We start from the raw sequence: 21,834 nt of genomic DNA, 5'->3' as shown, positions 1-21,834 counted from the left end.
ATAGATATAGATATAGATATAGATATATATAATTATTTGACATATTTTTATACTGCCCAAAACCTAAGTCTCTGGGCGGTTTAAGACATGAAGGTTCGTGCCATTTTGCACATGTAAAATATTATGGTGTGAGTTAATTACACTTTCAGATTAATTGAAAAGAAACATCACAAGCTGTTTTTACACACCCTCCCATTGGACTTCAGCTTCAGACTTTCTATTCCCACCCCCACCCCCCATAGTTCCTATAGTGTTAAGTTTGCTTGGTGGGGTTCATTGTATAGTACATCAGTTAAGCTGTCCAAAAGAGGGCAATTGGGCAATGACAAGACACGCTCATGTGTAATGTGAAAGAAATGAATGTGGTGATGCATGAAGTGTAATCTGTGCAGCAACACATCAGAGACACCAGTAGGTAATTCGGCAGTCGTGGCATTGATTGATAGGCTTTGCGGTGTGGTCTAACTATTAGTTCCTACAACATTAGGAAGGAGCATATTTAAAATGGGGTGAGCACAAGAGAACAGGCAAACATAAACAAAGGACTCTCGGGTAGGCCTATGGCGAGCAGCAAAAAGAACAAATGATTTCCCTTCTCCCCCTTCATCCTCAATTATGAGTCTAGGACTCTGTCATGGGTGTGGGGGAGAAAAGATAACTTGAGAATTCAGACAGGTCAGAATACAGCACGTTTCTTTTTTATCAGAGAGATCTGATGGCTTAAAACTGATGTCATTATGAGGTTTAAATCAACTTTCTGCTTGCTTGAACATGGTCACCTGGGTATGGAGGTGCAAGGACAAAAAGAGGTTGAGCAACTCTGGTTGTCTATGAGCCGGTGAATACCTGGGGTTGTGAAATCGAGTTCCATGAACAGTCATCTGTCAACTGTCCCCACAACATACATTTTTTAAGCCTGTGCCTGCATTTTCTTTTATAATGAAGAAGATACTTCTCCTAGAAAAGGAAATACAGCGAAGAGTTGTGAGAGCTCCAGTTTGTAATAATAATTGGCAATGAACACTTAAATTACAGGCACACTTTTCATAACTGACAAGTGTTGTGAAGTACATAAAGAACCTACTAACTGGAAGTACATGTGGTTAAAATACATCCTGTCAACGCAGTTGGTGCCTCATTGTATGTTAAAGTGTCAAATGATATTGATTACCATGACAAACAGCCACAGTGTATATGGTGGTTCCCCACCCCCACCCCCTTTTGGCTTTAGAATGCACCCATTGAAACAATCCCCCCTTCAGCCTTACCTATGCCTATTGTCTTGCAAAAATATAGCATATCCTTTGTTATAACAATCTGTTGAAATATTCTTGCTTTTCCACTCAAATATATCCATAATCCAGATCTTACATCTGTACACAACAACAGTGATAAGAAATAAATCCCATCCCATTTAAAAATAATTCAGAACAGCTAGACCTGTGTTTTCAACACCAGGCTACACAAGTGAAAGCGAGAAGAAAATTTGATATTCCTGGTAGGGAAAAGAAGAGACAGCCCACCTTAAGTGGCACAGCGGGGAAATGCTTGACTAACAAGCAGAAGGTTGACGGTTCGAATCCCCACTGGTACTGTATTGGGCAGCAGGGATATAGGAAGGTGCTGAAAAGCATCATCTCATACTACGCGGGAGGAGGCAGTGATAAACCCCTCCTGTATTCTACCAAAGAAAACCACAGGGCTTTTTGGGCACCAGGATTCCAAATCGACTTGATGGCACACTTTAAATGAAGACTCCGATGCTAAGTGGACCTTGCTTGCTCTCAGCAAACATGTTTTAGGATTGGCATATTATGCGTCTTGCCTGTGCTGGAAGACATAGGCAAGAGGAGGTCAGTTTTTTAAGGCTTCCTTCCCGCTAGCCCTCTTGCCCTTTCTCACTGCTGGTGAGAAAGGGCTCATAGGATAGATATAGTTGTGTGCTACCTATAGTAGTTGCAAGGGTGCTGGCACAGAGAAATCACAGCCTTAATCATTATGAGCATAATTTTAAGAACGAGAATAAACCTTTTTATTCTGCATATTAAATGGACTGATATTCAAGTGGTAAGAGTTTGATGAAAATTTATCTTTATTCTCACCATTTAAACTTTGCCATCATAGGAACATAGGAAGCTGCCGTATACTGAGTCAGACCATTGGTCTGTCTAGCTCAGTATTGTCTTCACAGACAGGCAGCGGCTTCTCCAAGGTTGCAGGCAGGAATCTCTCTCAGCCCTATCTTGGAGAAGCCAGGGAGGGAACTTGAAACCTTCTGCTCTTCCCAGAGCGGCTCCATCCCCTAAGGGGAATATCTTATAGCGCTCACACTTCTAGTCATATTATTAACCATTGGGGACTGATTTTATAATAGCTCTACCTTTTGCATCTCTTGTCCATTGCCAATTATTTTGGTTATCTAATTATTTTGGTTTCTTTGGTTTTGTTGCTGAATTGTTTACTTTTGACTTCACTTAATTATTCTGGATTTATATCTCTAATCCTTATTTTTATATAAAAAGAATAAGATATCTTGTGTCTTGTGGCAGAAAGGTGACAGATGCTTTAAAAAATAAAATTAAATAAAAATCCATGGAACTTATGCTAAACAAAGAACACCCTTGCTGTAGGTCATAACAGCATTCTCATAATGTTGTAGACACGGATGTCACTTGTATGATGACATTCCTATGACCTCATAATTAGATTATGTTGCCAAATGCCATCTGATCTGTAATCCTCATGCCTAGGGTCTCCCACAGCTTGTGCTGTTGAAATTGTCAGCCTTTAAAGAAATACTGTTTATCTTGTTCACATTACCTTGTGAAGGAACTATCCTTCACTTTTTAAATGTTTTATTTGTTAATGGTTTTATGCTCTTTTTAAATAGTTCTGTAATGACTGTTTTTTTAAAGATTGATTTGTGGGTTTTATTGTTGTGCACTGCCCAGACCTATTTGGATGTGGCAGTGTATAAATAAATTTTAAAATCTCTCTCATTAATATTTAAAATAAGTCACTTGCCCCTCTGTACTAAGTTTGGGTAAATCCTGCTGAAGGTATTGTGTATGGTGCCACCACGCCCCCCATCCTTTGCTCATGATTTCCTGCATTATTTAAGATAGTTTATCTTCCAAACAAAAAGCAGGTAGCATCGCCTCATTTTAAAACATTTGCAACTATCTTCTATGGCAATACAGGTATGGGATGGCTGCTGGCAATAATAGCAAAAATATTCATCTTGTGTTGGTGTGTCCCCAACATAAAAATGATGTTGACTCGTATGGTCTAATATCGATATATTACCATCAACAGACAAGCCCATTCACTATTGTTTCAACTGAGTAAACAGTGGTGAAAGGGTCAGTCATATTCACAGGTAATTGTTAGTGTGGAGACAGTCCTGTCAAGCGTGATAGCTAAAAATACATCCCACACTGTCACTTTGCAAGGTGTTTGGAAATAATAGCCCAGTTGCAGCTAAACAGGACACAGGACTGTGTAGTGACCTTTCTCTTTGTTTAAATTGCCTCAGAGGTTTAATTTCAGGGGACAAGTAATAATTGAATATGTCTAATAACTAAATGTTCATATGGGACAAAATCCATCAAAATATAATTGGCATTTGATTTCTATGAAAGGAGAAAAGTGGTTTTCTAGCAATAGATGTATCCTAAGACTATCTAATCACTTAATGTATAAATTGAAGTGTCTTTTAGAATATATACTAATTGCAGACACTTAAAGCATTTTTGCACATTTTTTTTAGTCAGCCCACTAGCAAAGACCAAATGTTTTTGTTAATGCTACTCTCAGAAAGGCGGGGAAGGTTATTGGTCTGTCGTGCAATAATTTACTCCTCTTTGATATGCAAACGATCTACGGTGAATATAAAAAAAATCCTATCAGACTCATTTCACAGTTCTTAACCACTTAGATTCTCTGGAGTCTATCGCCTCATTAGACCAGTGCTCTCCAAAGCTAGCATAATTAAAATCTTTAACAGTTTAGCAAAGTAAAGATGTTTGGCTGATCACGTTGAGATGATTATCTAGCCATTGTATTCTAAATGACAAAAATAAATTAAATTTAGACCTTGGCATTTTTTATTATGTGTTTCAAATGAATATAATGCATACTGCCTTTATTTTAATGCCTTGGTTTTGGTAAGATACATGAATGTTTCAGGCATGGATGTATATTTTCAAAATGATAGATCTCTCCCACTCCCAGCTACACTGATGGAATACAGTAGCTTGAAACAAAACAGTTGGATCCATTGGCCCCTGGACTTCCAGTCTTCTAAAATACTTAAATTATTTTGAAAGTACTATTGATGTTACATGACATAATTCTTAATAAAACAGCTGCTTAACCCATGTCAGCCTACAATGGTATGACAATATACCCTTAGATTTTGGTTTGCAAAACTTTTATGTGGTGTCAAATCAATATGTAACCTCATTACAATAAGAGTTGGTGATGTATGCCATTTTGAGCTCTGTGTAACCTAATACCTATTTAGTCCATTGGAATTCTTTCAAGTTCTCAATATGGTAGAACAATGTAAGAAACTTCTGCAATTGAATACTCCTTTTTATCTAGTTAAGATTGTTTCTTTGAAAAATCAGATTTTATGTTTTCATTTCACTTTGAATGGCTCATTAACACTGATCAAAAAATGACAGTAATAATAATAGTGTTACTTGTATTGAAACTTGCAGGGGTTTTTTTCCCCTACTAGACACATCCATCAATTAAGTAAGCAGTGCTAGAAACCAAAATTAATGAGAAAGATAGGTGTGTTAATGAAATAATCATAGTGTAATCAATTTGACTGTTGAAATTCAAAAAGCATTTCACGAAGACAATGTGAATTCATAATTTACGTCTAAAAGTGATTAATAAAAACTGTGTTTAATAACAAAGCTATTTGTCATCATTTACAACTTAAGCACAAAATTAGTCACATTGTGGTTCATGTTGTCATAATAATACAGATGAATAAATTTATTTTGAAGACCTTCCTTGCTTCAAAAAAGAGGTTAAAAATTCTCCACCTTCTTTCAGAAAATGTGTCATTTGTTTAGATTGTCTGCTTATCTTCAGAACACAACTCAAAATTTTTTTGCGCTATAGATTTCACAAGGGAAATCTCAATTGGAACTTACTTTCCATTGGAGTTTAGAGAGTGGCCCTAACAATATGAAATAATTATGTGTTTAACACTCTTTCCTCAGCATATTGTTTCCCAGGAAATCATGCTGAATTAAATGTCTTGAGTACCAAACATCTTGAATTAAGGATCATATGTTGCTAGTGTATTGAGGTCCAGATAGAATTGATGATAAATAATGGATCTCCAAGTAGACAAGGAGCTGTATCATACTAAAAGAGACCAGTGATTCATCTAGTCCAATACTAACCACTTTGATAACACCTTTTGAGGGATCTTAGCCAGAATTCTTTGCAAGCTCTGTTATCTCACTGGGATGAACTTGGGGATTTGCACAAAGCATGTTGTATATGAGCTATGATGCCTTTCTGCCCACTGTATGTTCAGCTATGAATAGTCTTAGGTATTAGGCAAACCTGAGCCAAATACAATAGAAATTGTATCCCTAGTGATAGGATATATGGACTGAATGCCCTTCAGAGAAAGCTCTTATCATGGAAAATGTTGCATCCCAGCAGAACATTTCCCCCCTGAATACTGGCTGTATTCACACATACCACCCTTCTTCCCACGCTGCTTTAGATTGCTGCTTTAATGGGAGAACATGTTCAGCTGTCAAGCTGAAGGGTCATTGTTTAGTAGTTTATTTTGACTACATCTAGTCAACATAATGCCAGCGTAGCATAGAGTGTTGGAGAGTGTTAGAGTGCTGGACTAGGACCGCAAAAGACCTGAGTTCGAATCTCCATTCAACCATGAAACTCACTGGGTGACTCTGGGCCAGTCATGTATCTCCCAACTACTTGTCCAAGAGGAGAACTAGCCCCTCTCTGCAGTCACCCATGTAAGGCACATAGCTAGGGGAGAGTGGCCTCGTGTTCGCCACTCTCCCCAGCAGCCCCTTGGTCGTGCCAGCTACTCGCCTGCATGTGACATCACACCGTGGATTGTGTGGCCAGCACCCAGAAGGGTCGCAGCTCATTTCCCACCTGGCTTTCTTGTCGGCTGGTATTTTCTTCATTCAAAGGGAGAGAACAAATAAAATACCCAGCCGACAATGACGCTGATGGGAATGAAGCCAGTCAGCACTTGTGGGGAGGACCAAGCCAGGTGGCCAATTATAGCTCTGCCCCGGACCCCTGTGTTGGATGTATTCTCAATTTTAATTTTATGAACTTACAAAAAAAACCAGGGCAGCATTCATGTTTTCCTCACAAGCATCATATCCTCACAATCCTGTGAAATTAGGCTGAGGGAGAATGTGTGGCCCAAGGTCATTCAGTGAGTTTCCTCAGTCCTAATCCAGAACTCTAACCAGAGCTGCTCAACTTTGGTCCTCCTGCAGATGTTGGCCTACAACTCCCATACTTCCTGGCTATTGTCCACTGTGGCTGGGGATTATGGGAGTTGTAGTCAAAAAACAACTGCAAGGGGCTAAGTTGAGCAGGCCTGCAAACCCCTACAGAACCTGGTGGTCTACTGAAAATGGTTACTCTTAATGTTTCAGTGCTGAGAAATGAGAAATTACATTGAATTTTAGTTTTCTTTCTTGTACAGTTGTAACATTTTTGCTTTAAGAGTTTTATAGCTACACAGAAGTATGTTAGCATTTGCATGTTGTCACCTCTAGTTTGCTATTGCTATACATGCTAATTAATAATTTAATTTCAAGCTTTTTGTAAAAAGTTGACTGATAGACTTTATTAGCTTGGCCCATTTCGGTAGAGAGAGAGAGTGTGTGTGTGTGTGTGTGTGTGTGTGTGTGTGTGTGTGTGTGTGTGTGTGTGTGTATGCACCATTAGCATTTGGTCACTTTAAATTTTGAAATGTAACCTCCAACACTGGCTTTTGTTTACTGACTTTGATTTTAATTACTGTTTGAAGATGGCTACATTAACTGTTAATTGATTTAATTATCCAATTTCGTTTCAGGCATGATTCCAACAGAACTGCAGCAACTCTGGAAAGAAGTGACGGGTTCTCACACAGCTGAGGAAGCTGTAAGCAACAACCACAGCAGTTTGGATCTGTCAACGACGTGTATCTCCTCCTCAGCCTCTTCTAAGACCTCCTTAATAATAAACCCACATGCTGCAACAAATGGACAATTATCAGTCCATACTCCTAAAAGAGAGAGGTAGGTGTCATCATGGTTTTGTAGATATCTCTGTTCAGAGCCACACTTTTTTTTTTTTTTTTGGGGGTGATGATTGATTGAAGGAAGCCTTGCTCGTTTTGCAGAGATCCTTGCCCCTCTCTCACACTCACATATTCTCTCTCTCTCTCTCTCTCTCTCTCTCTCTCTCTCTCTCTCACACACACACACACACACACACACACACACACACACACACACACACACACACACCTACCTCTGAAACACTAGACATAAACAAGGGAACCATTTGACACAGTGGTGATAGCTACATTTTTATGTCCATCATGTGTTAATTCAGAGAGAGCTGAATATGACAAGAGGCATGTAAGCATAGAGGTAACTTTTTCAGTGTTGCATTAATGTTACTGCTGATTAGCTATTTACCACCACTTCAGAAAAAGAAGACACTGGGCAACAATCAGACTAAGTTAGTCATGATTAAGTCCTATTGAAATTTATGGGCCTTAAGTCGATCATGACTAACTTTTCTCATTGATTCCAATTAATATAGAACAGCAGCTTCTGTTATCGCAGTGATAATTCCCACACTATATGTGATGGCCATCTACCCTACCAGAAGATCAAATAGCGTCTTCTGTGGGACAGGCACTTGTATCTTCATATAATATATAAATGGTATGGCACATGGTGTATGTTGTTATGACATCATTTCACAGGCTCTAATTTTGATGACTATTTCTTGCTTGTGCTACCTGGCAAGCAACTTCTTTAGATGTACCTTGTACTAAAGATAATTAAATTATATTTAATTTAATTGTAGAATTAGGCATTGTAGAACTGGAAAAGGTACAGAAGAGAGCAACCAAGATGATGAGGGGACAGGAGCACCTTCCTTATGAGGCAAGGCTACAGTATTTTATGCTTTTTAGTTTGGAAAAGAGGCAACTACAGGGAGACATGGTAGAGGTATAAAAATTTATGCATGGATTTGAGAGAATCCCACCCCCCCAACACTAGAACCAGGGGTCATCACATTAAACTGAAGGCCAGGACACATAATATATCTATATGGAATTCTCTGCCACGGGATGTGTTGATGGCTATTAGCTTGGATGACTTTAAAAGGGGCTTGGACATATTCATGGAAGACAGGTCTATAATGGCTACTAGTCTTGTGGTTATAGGCCACCTCCAGCCTCAGAGGCAAGATGCCTCCAAATACCAGTTGCAGAGGAGCAACCGCAAGAGAGAATGCATGCCTTCACCTCTTGTCTTTGGGCTTCTCAGAGGCATCTGGTGGTCACTGTGTGAAACAGGATGCTGGACTAGATAGGCCTTAGACCTGATCCAGCATGGCTGATCTTATATTTTTCTGTTAAAGAGAACTTTGCTTAGTGATTCCAATTAATATAGCTCTGGCTTGAGTTATCTGATACTTCTTGTTAGACATTCTCTGTTCCTTCAGAGAAGAGACATCAATAGGCACTGTTTTCTAATTATTTATGTTTACAAGAAGTGTGTGCACATTGGTGTTTGGCAATTCATGTTCTAATGTGCAAAACTGACTGGTAGCAGACAGTTCCACATTCCTTTTGCCAAAGTCAAGTCTTTTCTGTAGCTTGGTACTGGGGAGAGGGTGAGGATTGTCCTCATTCAACCCCTGTGGGAAAGATCCCCAACTCCCCTCTCCAGCTCCAAGCTGGGCAGGAGGGTAGATGTTTTTGTGGCATACTTTCCGCTACTTTTCTGTTCTATCCAAAATGGGCCCCAGCCCTTCCCACTGGCTATGGAAGGAAAAATTAGGGCCAGCCATTTGGGCAGCATACAGCAACAGCACTCCGGGTGCCTCTCTAGCCCCCAGCGAAAACAAGCTCCAACTTTTCCCTCTGGCTCCAAGTTTGCAGCTTGGTGAGCATGATCACAGCAGTTGTACCAGTCTCTCTGGAGCCCATTGAACCTGCTGCAATTATCCCCACCCCAAGGGAAGCAAGAAATTGCCTTTGATCCATGGTCTAAAACTGTAATTCTGTGTGTGCTTATCTAGGATTAAGTTCTGTTGAACACAATAGAAATTACTTCAGAGTAAGAAGTCACCTTAAGTGGCACAGCGGGGAAATGCTTGACTAACAAGCTGAAGGTTGACAGTTCGAATCCCCGCTGATATGGGAAACACCTATATCAGGCAGCAGCAATATAGTAAGATGCTGAAAGGGATCATCTCATACTGCGCAGGAGGAGGCAATGGTAACCCCCTCCTGTATTCTACCAAAAGAAAACCACAGGGCCCTGTGGGCACCAGGAGTCGAAATTGACTTGACGGCATACTTCACCTTTACTTTAAAAATGCATAGGATTGTACTAAAAGTGAGGGGCAAGTTAGTGAATACACGTTTTGGTATGACTATGATGGCCAACCCACATTTATGGAAGCCTCCTGGAACTTTTCACACTTGAAAATCATATCCCTTTGAAATATAATTTCTTTGGCTCATTGTTTTAAAAAAAACATTTTAAAAATTAAACATGGATCCTCCTAATTGAACTTGTTTGCTCTCTTTTGTGTCCTTTCCTTTTTACAATGAGATCTAGTCTTTTATAAGGATTGCTACCTCTGTCTATTCTTTTCTTTTCTTTTTTTGATGTGTGGTTGTCATCACAAGAAAAGACTAGTGTATACATGCACTTCTGGGTTTTTCTTATTTGGGGATTTTTAAAAATAGTTGTAGTTCTTTGTGCTAAATGAAATGTTGTACCTAAAAGTTTCACTGGGTTTCAGGAAGAGTGGATGGCCTGAAGAGCCTTGCTGCTTGTATGGGCCTCACTCTCTGGCCCTTGGGATCCAGGCCATGCTCTTTCAGGGCACAGTGAGAAAGACAAATGTGTGTCTGTGTTAGGAAGGATCATGTTCTCTTTGAAACAACTTAGGCTCAAAATAGAGAGGGCATTGATTATTGCTTTCACATTCGCTAATTTGTAGGTGAGCTTTTTTACTTTCTCTTTTTCCTGGCCATAGTGTTTTCTAGTTGAGTGATTTGAAAGAATGTTGGTAAGGCACACACATAAGCACATCTTGTGCCTTTCTTGCATGAAGAAAACAAAGCTGTCATGTATAGATGTAAAATACATAAGAGCATTTTTATTGAGATATTATCATATATTGTGTCTGTTACTTACACTAGGAGGACTTGGTCCTGTTTATGTTGATGTACATTTGTGCATGTCTGTCAAATGAAATATGCTTGTTGTAGCACCAGAAGACAGGGTTTCTATGGAGGATGAAATGTACTAAAAGCTACCCTGGCTTCTTCCAACGCATAGAAAAAGAGAGAATCCTAATTCATTCCTTCTGTGTGTTTCTCTTATACTAAAACTACAAAAACACAGAGGTCCTGTGAGATGATGCAACAAATCATGGTTTGTTGAATAATGAGTGAGCCGATACACACTCTTGTTTACCCTCCCCTTTTGCCATCCTCATATGTTCCTGGCTAAATGAAAAGCTTCCTGGTTTCTTACACCACAATTTCCTAGGATGTATAAAACAGGACCCTGGTTTAAGTAATCCAGGATCAAACCATGGTTTTATGTCTTGCTTTGCTGGGGTCACTTATGCCACGGTTTCCTGGTTCAGATATCATGGAAGACGTGGTTTAAAAACCTAGATGCTTTACATTTATCTGGCTGTTCAAAGGCAGGACAGGAAAGAATGAGAAGGAGGAAATGTGTGTGGGCTCCTTGGCTCATCAACTGGGCCACAGTGTTAGATGTGAGCAATTGAAACCTTGTTGCAAGAATTATCTTGCAATTGGCTGTATTGTTTTGAATTTGCTTACATTCTGTGGTCATCCTGCACCCCCCCCCACCTTCCCCCACTTCGTGCAATGCAGAATTGCAGCTGTTCAGCAAAGCTGCTTTTCTGCAACAATTGCCTTCATCTGGCATCGTTAGAGATAGGACATTGGCTGTGGTACACATGTAAGGGACAGGAAATATTTCTTAAGAGGAATTCAGAGAATGAGGTTTGCTCACAGAAGGCATTCAATAGACTGCTGCATTTCAAGAGACTGCTATTGGAAAATTGGTTTCCCACAGATTGGAATGACAACAAATCTGGTGTGGTGGTGTTTGTCTTCTAGAATATTTGCAGATGGACCAATGTGTTTGAACCATTAGTATTGTTACATAATTTTCTTGAGTTGTCCCAGTGTCTCGGATGTGGTTTATTAGCTTCTGCTTGTGGAACATCATCAATTGTATAATGGATATTATAAACTCTAGTCTGCCAGTGGTTGATCTGCCACAAACCAATGAATACAGCACACTGGCATGGAAAGTGTAGGAGGAAGGGGATAGGCAGCTTTTTTCTCCTTATCCCTAGCCTTCACTCCTCCCTTCTGCCACTCAGCTGAAGTATTTGCTGGTGCTCTGTGATACAGGATATTTCTTCCAGTATCTCTGTGCATGGCTGAGTCACCTGATGTGCTCTGAGACTTTACTGACAAGCGCCTTGTTTGGATTGCAAGAGGTGGGCAAGAAGTCAACGTGTTCTGACTTCTTCCTCTGCACTTCAATACATTAGCTGGCCCATAGTTGCTGTATTCCAGTCCTCTGCAGAGAGCCAAGCCAGGTCTCCGCACAAAAAAGAGCTGGATTGTCAGCATTGCTCTTGTGGAGGTGGAAGGTGATATCTGGTGGATACTCTCTACAAGAGAACATTGTCCGGGTTGGCCTTAAGGAGCATTCAACCCAACAGTTCTGTAAAAGTCTTTGTGATTGCAGTAGAACTTTTGAGTGGTTGTTCAGACAAAACTGCAATACAAGCATTGATGCCTTCTTGGATTTTGTTTAGTGGGCTGTTCTCTGACATGCATCTTGTTGAATGCATACAGCAGTTGTTTTCGGTGATTCTCTAAATCCATATATGTTCAGTTTCAAACCCAGTAGATTCACGTGTATTCTTTTGAAACAGTTACTTGTTTTGTGAACCCTAACAAAATAAAAAAGGATAAAATGCCTCTTAGATTTTGACTCAAAAACATATATTCTTCCTTTCAGAATCTATATAAAATAAACACAGTTTGTTTTGCACCACAGTACAGTATAGTGACTTTAAAATGTATATATGTATTTAAAAGTAAACTTGAAAAATTTGGGCACAATTGTTTATTAGACCAATCAGAAAATATAGCCTTAACATCTAATGAAATTCAGTTGTGCATTATATCACTGATTATAGTGTTCAGTTAAATAAATTCTTAAAAATTGTTTTCAGTCCATCAAAACAGAAAAAGGTAGACTCAGAATTAAAGAGGGCAAGGGCTGTGGGTTATTTCCCTTCCCTTTCGTATATTTGAGGGTTGGCACCATCAGTTTGTAGCCATGAGATTGAATTACTTCTTTGTCCACAAGAAGATCAGGAGAATATACACTGAAGAATGCCGAATGAGGCACTTAAGGTTTCTGTTGCTGTCTTGTCAGGCTATGCGGTGCCTGCCTAGATGTCATATGACACATTGTTTAGATGCTTTTCACCAGCTTTTGTTTTTGAAAAAAAGTATTTGTCTGCATTCCTGAGTATTCAGGACGGCATATGAGCAGTACAAAGAAAAAGCTCTAGGGCATACGGTGTGTGTGTGTGTGTGTGTGTGTGTGTGTGTGTGTGTGTGTGTGTGAAGTGAGTGGAATAATTCCACAAGAAAGCATGCTAGTTTAATCTTATGGCTATAAAGCCTGGTTATGGATATGGGAAGGGAAATAAGCAAACTCTGTTTAAAGTAACTAAATTTAAGTTGGCTTATCAGAATATCAAGCTTGTTCTGAACAGTCAGGGTATTTCAAATTCTTAAGTAACATAAGTTAAATTTTAGGAGCCATTCTAAAATGTTTAAGAGTAGCTAGTTTGCAGAAACATTTTGAGTATGAATGAAAACATTTAGGTTAAAGATCTTTAAAATAATTTTTTGCCCCATATGTATCACTTTGCATTTGCTAACATTGGACTGTATTTGCCATTTTGTCACCCTCTCCCCCAGTTTGGCTAGATCCTTTTGGAGATCCTCACAATGTATTTTGGATTTCAAATACCCTAAATAGTTTAGTGTCATCTGCAACTTTGGCCACTTCGCTGCCTACCCCAGCTTCATAAATTACAGTCGTCCCTTGCCAACTTGCGAGGGTTCTGTTCTGAGAAACCCTCATGGTTGGCGAATTCATGTTTGGAAAGCAATAGGGAATAATTGAAAACAGTTGGGGGAGTCATGAAACAACTGAAAAACAAGTTGAAAATGGGGGGGGACCCCTGGGCTTCCAGAAATTGACTCCCAGACCCCCGAAATCCCCCCAAATGGTTGGTTTTTTTGCCAAAGCGCGGATACTTAGGTCCCGGTTGGTGAGGGTGGTCACAATTTTGCAGTCACTGATACTCAAATCCGTGACTGGAAAAACCGTGAAAGTCGAGGGACTACTGTATCTAGAATAAATTAAAAAACACTGGTTTTAGTAGAGATCCCTGGGGGACCCCTACTTTTTTCCCTCCACTGTGAAAACTGTTGATTGATACTCATCCTGTTTCCTGACCTTCAACCAATTACCAATCCACAAATGAACCTGCCCCCTTATCCCATGACTGCTAGTCATGGATAGTCAAGAGAGCCTTTGATGAAGAACTTTGTCAAAAACTTTCTGAAAGTCCAAGTACGCGATGTCGACTTTATTTGCATGCCTGTTGACACTCTCAAAGAACTCCAAGAGGTTACTGAGGCAAAGTTCACCTTTGCAGAAGCCATGCTGATGCTTTGCTGATACCTTTGCAGAAGCCCTGATGATAGTGGGGTGGAGTGTTCTGTGGGCCACTTTCCAGCAGTCCTGAAATGTAGGTAGCTATATTATCATGTTATGGATGAACAAGTGAGGGTGAGTTGCTCAAGACCACCTGCTAAAGAGGAAGGCAGGCAGCTTCCCTTTTATTGACCCCAGTTACTAGCCAGTTTCTCTGGGGATTGGGAAGGAATTGCTTCCTCAGTAGACTATATAGTGAGGAGCCTGCTCCCAAGTGAATTTACCTGCCCTGCAAGGTCTTTCTATAGGAAACGTACTTGCAGGCTAAGCCATGTGCTGCAGAGAAAGGCAGTCTTCATATATCCCCCCTACCCTTAATGACCAGCCAAGGAGATTGCAGTCTAAATTTTGAGAAAGAGAAGAAGGGCCAAGGTAGGAGGAGAGGAATTTTACTTCAAAATGTTGTACCCTGAATTTCTTCAGGGGGGAATGGGCTCAAAGAACCCTATTATTGAGGAGGGAAATAAATAGTTGCTGTCAAAATGGACGTCACACCGTGCAAATAATTAAAAAACGCTAAAACCACAGTTAAAACCAAGCAATTAAAACAGTTAAAACAGTTTAAAATAACAACCATAAAACCAACGGACAGCTATCCAAAGAGTTGGTTAAATAAATGTGTCTTGAGAGCTCATCTAAAGGCTGCTAGAGATGGTGAAGCTCTTACAGCAACAGCTCATTATAGAGCCTCAGGGCAGCTATAGAAAAGGCCTGACCCCAGGTTGCCACCAGATGAGCTGTAGGCAACTGCAGGCAGATCTCTCCAGAAGATGTTAATAAGTAGTGGAGATTCTGAAGCATCAGATGCTCTTAAATACCTGGGCCTCAAGCTGTTTAGGGCTTTATAGGTAATCGCCAGCACTTTATATTTTGCCTGGAAATGTATTGGCAGCCAGTGCAATGCTTTTAGAATAGGGATAATACAGTCTTTTCAGATTATTCTGGAGACCAGCCTGGCTGCCGCATTTTGCACCAACTGCAGCTTCCAGACTAGGTATAAAGGCAGCCCCACAGAGTACATTGCAGTAGTCAAGTCTGGAGGTTACCAGCATATGCACCACTGTGTTTAGGTCATTCTCCTCCAGAAATGGCTGAAGCTATCAACCGAAGTTGATGCAATGCACCTCTGACTACTGCCTCAATCTGAGGAACCAGAGAGAGGCCTGGGTCAAGAAGTACTCCCAGACTTTGTACCTGTTCCTTCTGAGAGAGTGTAATCACTTCCAGAATAGGCAGCTCTACCCCATCTATTAGCCAAACTAGTTTGTGACAAGTCTATTAGTGAGGCTTTTAATTGACTACACTAACTGGCAATGACTCTCCAGGATTTCAGAGAGGGGTCTTTCCCAGCCCTACCTGTAGATGCTGGGAAGGAACCTGTGACCTTCTGTATGCAAAGCAAATGCTCAGGCGCTGATTTACAGTTACAGGATGGACTGAGCAGTTGCAGAACCTTCAGCAATGATTTGCATGCTGTTTCAGTGGAAAGAGACCTAATGTCAGTGCTGTTGAGAGATGTGGAGTATGTCTTAGTAAAAGAAAGTACTGCTGTCTTTTCCAAGTACCAAAGGTGTCTGGCTTGTGTGGGGCATGCGATAACCCAAAACAATACTATCCAAATAACCCCAAACAATACTATCCTCCACTGGAGAAATATTGATACCTTTGAGAATATAAACAATCCTCCATGATCGACAGAACCTCAATATTATAGATGTGATTGTAGATTATAGACATATATGTGTATTAACACAATTTAATATAATAAATTAGCAATATAAAACAGTATTCTTAAAGTGCAACTAACAATCATGATAAATATACATATGTCAGAACAAATATGTAAATTTGACATAGTCCCCATCATTCCTTTTTAATTTTTTAAAGTGAGTCACAGTAGAAAGGAATTAGGAACATAGGAAGCTGCCATATACTGAGTCAGACCATTGGTCCATCTAGCTCAGTATTGTCTGCACAGACTGGCAGCAGCTTCTCCAAGGTTGCAGGCAGGAATCTCTCTCAGCCCTATCTTGGAGATGCCAGGGAGGGAACTTGGAACCTTCTGCATCTCCAAAATATGGCTGAGAGAGATTCTCAATCCTATCTCTCAAAAAAGTTCTGCTACCAAACGTTTGGATTTGCAAATGGGTAATCCGATAAGTTTTTTGAGAAGACCAAGATCCGCCCATCGATGATTCAAGGAGTTTTTTCTTCTAGTGCTTTTCTTTTCTTTCTTATGATACCAAACACATTCCTAGACATAGGATTGTGAGTGTGGAATTCCTTTCTTTTGAGACTCACTTTAAAAACCTAAGTTGAGGAGGACTATATCAAATAGGATTCATGTGCATATTTCTTGTTTATATGTATATTTATTATGATTGTTAATTGCATTTTATGAATAACATTTTATACTGCTATTATCATTATATTAAATCATGCGTATATGTCTTCAGGTTCTGTAGATCACAGAGGATTGTTTGTATTCTCAAAGGTATCGGTATTTTTCCATTGGATGATAGTATTGTTTGGGGTTCTTTTTGAAATATATGTGGTGTTGGTGGGACCCATTTAGATCCTTTTAATCATTGTAGGGCATGCGTTCCTTGTCTAGACTTCGAGGCTATTCACACAAGCAGCCCAACCCAGGCTAGGGCAGCCCAGCTTGGGTTGGGCTGCTAGTGTGGAGCACCAGAATCGCTTCTGATCCGGCACTTCTGCCCTCGCTAGCCCAACGTTTTAACTCTGCGTTTAGCCAAGGTTAAATGAACCTGTGGTTTGTTTAACTTTGGCAGGCAAGCATGTGCACGATCACCACCGGGTTAAAAGGCTCCCCGCTGACCCACCGCCATTTCCAGCAGCAAGCTGGGGAGAAGGAACAGCCACGCTCATGCTGTGTCCTCCCGCTCCCAGCTCCTCCCACAGCGGCTTGTGTGGGCGTGTGGTGCGGCGGAGGGGAGGGCAGCTGCTGCTCATCTGCCAGGGAAGTCAGGCAAGATCCTGTCTTCCCCACAGCCCTTAGCAGCAGCTGCTGGAGGTTGTGTTTCAGTCCCGAATGGGGAGCAGCTAAGCTGTGTTTCGGGACTAGGTTTACATCTGCCCTGCTTAGTTCAGCACAACACAAGTTTGACTGAGCAAATGTAATTGAAGTTCAGACAGGTGGATGGACCAGCTGAGGCTTAGTGCTGGTAGTGTGGGTTGGAAGAGAGGGAAAAGATGACATTAGCACCCAGCTGAAAGAATGTTGGCTGTCATTTGTTATGTTACTCTGCTCTTTGGGTTGTCTGATTATTGGATGTTGAAGTAGTTAGTGAAGTTGACTGTAGGGCTGTGCCCCCCCCCCCCCCGCCACCTTTCCCCCATTCACTGCCGAATTGAGTGACAAGTATATGAACTTTCAGTTGAGCTCCAGCTACCCAATTGCTCCAGTTTATCTGTCACATTGAAGCTAAACCATTGTGATATGCAATGCAGAAGGACCATATCTCCAAATTGTAGAGACATTAGAGTATGTTTCAGAAACGTGTTGCTGCTCATTAAACAGTGTTGCAGTCTGTGCCCTGTATGTTGTATGACTGGTTCCCTATAACCTTATCTTGTATTTCCCCCCCAACGAAAGCAGTGGGGAAAGGGACCAATGTCCTATATGATGAGCAAGCAATGAAATGGATAATTTTTATTTTATTTTCAAATCATCACGTTTATGGTAACTCCTAAGCTATGCTACAAAGCTCATTGTTTTGAGTTTGGTGAAAGAAGAAAAATGGGATGTATATCTTCATCAAAATGTTTTCATTACTTCCTCAGAACCAATTATAGAACATGGTAGAATTCCTGGGACCTGGCAAATATTCTCTCTCTCCTTTAAGGGGAAGGGTGTGTGTGTGCACACGTGCGGGTGTGCTTGTGCACTGGATAGAATTTTATAAGCAGTAAGCAAGGTCTCTGCACTACAGAGCTTCTCTGCATCACAGAGCTTACAATCTAATTTTTTGGTCATGTGGGAGACAAAACCAGGATAAAGTGGAAAAGGTCTTGATTAATGAATGTGTGTAAATGTAGGTATGTGTGTTTAGGGTTTGTTTCTCTTGATGCTGAGAAATGAAGGGGTACAGGAAGGTGATTTTTAAAAAAGGAGTTTGAACAAAAAGGAGGTTCCCAGGTATTTTTCAGGAAAGGTGATGTGGGTCAAATTCCATGCTCTCCTTGCCTCAGGTTCATAAATAACTTGCATCACACACAGATATGAATACAATGAATATTTATATACCACTTCGCAAAAAAAGTTCCCAAAGCAGTTTACAGGAGAGGAGAGCTGGTTTTGTGGTAGCAAGCATGACTTGTCCCCTTAGCTAAGCAGGGTCCACCCTGGTTGCATATGAAAGGGAGACTTGATGTGTGAGCACTGTAAGATATTCCCCTCAGGGGATGAGCACTCTTGGAAGAGCAGAAAGTTCAGTTCCCTCTCTGGCATCTCCAAGATAGGGCTGAGAGAGATTCCTGCCTGCAACCTTGGAGAAGCTGCTGCCAGTCTGTGAAGACAACACTGAGCTAACTAGACCAATGGTCTGACTTAGTATATGGCAGCTTCCTGTGTTCCTATAGGTATAAATAAAATGGCTCCCTGTCTCCAAAGGGCTCACAATCTAAAAAAGAAACATAAAATAGACACCAGCAACAGCCACTGGTGGTTGTTTTTTTTAATTTTAAAAGGTGTTGTTTTTTTTTTTAAGCTGTTATGCTATAAATGATCTGTGACAAAAAGCAGTATATTTTTCCCCAGGGTAGTGATGGAAATCTACAGATATTGAATTAATGCTTCTATTGCCTCATTTTGTTGTTGTTTTGTTTTGCCTTCAAATGTATCTTGTATCCCCTCTCTTGTCTCACATGGCACCCGGGTTTTGTAAGTAGTGACGGTGGCGGCAGCAGCTCTGGGGCTTGGTGCACAGCAATCTGTTAAGGAGATAAATAATCTGCTTTGGCATGACACTCCTACTCTCCTCTTTAATTTGTCTTACACAAGGAAAATTATAATTAAATCATTCAGGGTAAGCCCTTGAGTACGGATAGGAGGGGTGGGGGAAACACTTTGGTAAGGATTGCCAGTAGAGACCAACTTCCCTGTTGTGCTGTGTGGAGACATTTATCAATATTCAACACTATTAAAACGATAACATTTTTGTGCAATTTGTGAGGCGGATGCCAAAGCTCAAGTGAAGGCTTGTTAAGATCCTTTTCCCTATACAATCACAGGCACTCACTCGGCATCATTAGCATTCTGTTCTGACTGTGTGCTTCTATGCTTCTGCTTTGCTCAGACAATGTAATATTGTTTGTTGTTTGATTATATACACACGTATACATTCACTCAGTGCAATAAACCTACCTGTCATTTTTGCCCTAAGGGAAATGCTTAGCTGTAGATCCTTGTGCATTTGCTAAGAATAAGCAAAAGTGAGACCATTAACTAGCATACCTCTCAGCTTATCAGTGTTCAGTTCTCCACAACAGAAGCACTTCACTGGTAGCAACGAAGTAAATAAGAAGCTGTGCTCCATTAAATATATATTATTTTACGATCCTCAGATTTGGGGAATTGTGTGTATGTTAATTCTGATAAATGACAGACATGGAGTTCTGCAAGTACATTTCTGTACGTAATTTTCTGAAAAGGTAGACTGGCTACATCATAGCCACAAACAGACTAATTCAAGTGTAAATAATGTAACCCATAATTAAATTAAAAGTAGCTAAAATGAGCAATTGCAAATCAGGTGGGAAAGAGAGACGGTAACACAGTGCTAGAGTTGCCTATCTATTCAAGGCTTGTTCTCTCATTTCATTACACAGGAACGTCAGAAGTTGCTTTATACTGCGTCAGACTATTGATCCATCTAGTGTATTGTCTACACTGACTGGCAGCAACTCTCCAAGACATGCGTTTTCCCCAGCCCTACCTGGAGATTCCAGGGATTAAACCTGGACCGTTTGCACACAAAACAGAATGGCAGATTCTCTACTACTGAGCTACAGGCCCATTCTCATGCCAGGGATGTATCTGGGATTTTCTGCATGCTAAGCAGATGCTTTGCCACTGAGCTATGGCATTATGCACATTCTCCTTCTTGGCAAATCTGTAGGGCCACAAATAGAAATATATGCACAGGCCAAATTGCAGAACGTTCTAACTAAAATGAGGTTCTCCGTTTGCACAGCACCCATGATCAAATGGTACCAGATGCCTCACTCAAGGAGTGAAGGGAGTGCTTCACTTGCACAGTTCTTTTCTTGCTGCTGCAAAGTGAGGAGCATGTTTCCTCTCTTTTCTTCTTCTAGTAGTTGTAGTTGTTGTTGCTTCACAATTCTGAATAAGGCGTCCAATTGCGTACTTTCTCTCTCTTTTTAAAGGTAATTTCAGTGGACTGGTTTGAATAATACCATCTGCTGACCCACACACCACAAGATTAAAGCAAAGGCACACACGTCGCCCGCACTGGTCATGCCATACCACTCTGCATACTTGTGTGGTAGGCAGAATATCCAAACTGCTCCTACTCGTGGGGTTTAAATACTACTTTAAAGTAGTATTTATTTGAAACGGTATTTTAAACATTTGATTAGGGACGCTGGTATTAGGGTGTGTGTGGACAGGACATATCATCCTTGCTTTTAATCATGTGATGAGTGTGGCCAGCAAACTAGACCGGTGTTAGTGCTCTGTTCCATGGCTTGGAAATAAAACTGTGTCACCACTTGCCACCCAGATTTCTATGGGAACCTGCTATTGGACTCCTGTCTTATTTACAGCCATGCATTCCCACAAGCAACCAGCCTGAGGGTGGGGTGAGAGAGAGTGGGTCAACTGATCACATGCAGCCTTGTGTAGAGAACTTCCAGTGTGCTGCCTGGAGCCCAGCAAGGAACACCATATTTCCACCTCAGCTTTGTTATGGAATGCCACTTTGGGCTTCTGCTTTATTTAAACCTGTTGCTGACATCTGGACCTTCACTGTCAGTCGTCTCTAGAGTTCAGTGTTTAAGAGCTTTGCCCTTCAGGGGCAACATTCGGGTGGCACCAGAGCAAAGGCCAGTTATTCTTTGCAAACTAAAGTGGAGGGTGTAATTGGGATTAAGGTGTTTCTTATCTTACCTTATATTATTTATTTATTTACACAGTCAGACAAGTGTTATTGACTGGTTTGTTTTATCCAGAGGTTGAGTCCTTCCCAAGGACCTGGGATAGCTGAATTTTATTATCAATGTTGTTGCTGTTATTATAGATATCGTCGCAGAATATAGGCTGTTCCCAGTAAAGTTGCTTTTTGTAATTGGCTGATGGTGATTTCTGTGGCCCCTATAGTGTTGAGGTGCTCTTCAAGTTGTTTTGGAATTGGAATTGGAATTGGAATTTTGGACCTAGGGTGCCAATTACCACTGGGATTATTTTGGTCTTTTTCTGCCACAGCCTTTCAATTTCAATTTGTAGATCTTTGTATTTGGTGATTTTTTTTCTATTTCTTTTTCTTCTATTCTGCTATCCCCTGGTATTGCTATGTTGATTATTTTAACTTGTTTTTCTTTCTTCTTGGCTACAGTTATATCTGGTGTATTGTGTGGCAGATGTTTGTCTGTTTGTAGTCGGAAGTCCCATAATATTTTTGCATCTTCATTTTGGACAACTTTTTCAATTTTATGGTCC

At 40.6% G+C, this 21,834-nt stretch overlaps 1 protein-coding gene across 24 annotated transcripts in view; it reads left to right on the top strand.

The window, feature by feature from the left end:
• Window positions 1-21,834, top strand: part of FOXP1 (forkhead box P1) — an 823,426-nt gene that overhangs the window by 697,948 nt on the left and 103,644 nt on the right. For all 24 annotated transcript variants that reach the window (XM_053290523.1, XM_053290516.1, XM_053290515.1 and 21 more), the window contains one exon: window positions 7,109-7,313. In XM_053290523.1, coding sequence (XP_053146498.1) covers window positions 7,109-7,313 — 205 coding nt within the window. The remainder of the gene's footprint in view (window positions 1-7,108; window positions 7,314-21,834) is intronic.

The sequence above is a fragment of the Hemicordylus capensis genome, chromosome 2, assembly GCF_027244095.1.
Source record: "Hemicordylus capensis ecotype Gifberg chromosome 2, rHemCap1.1.pri, whole genome shotgun sequence".
NCBI classification, from domain to species: Eukaryota; Metazoa; Chordata; class Lepidosauria; order Squamata; family Cordylidae; genus Hemicordylus; species Hemicordylus capensis.
Note: the sequence above shows the minus strand (reverse complement) of the source record. Positions and strands in the feature narration are given on the sequence as shown.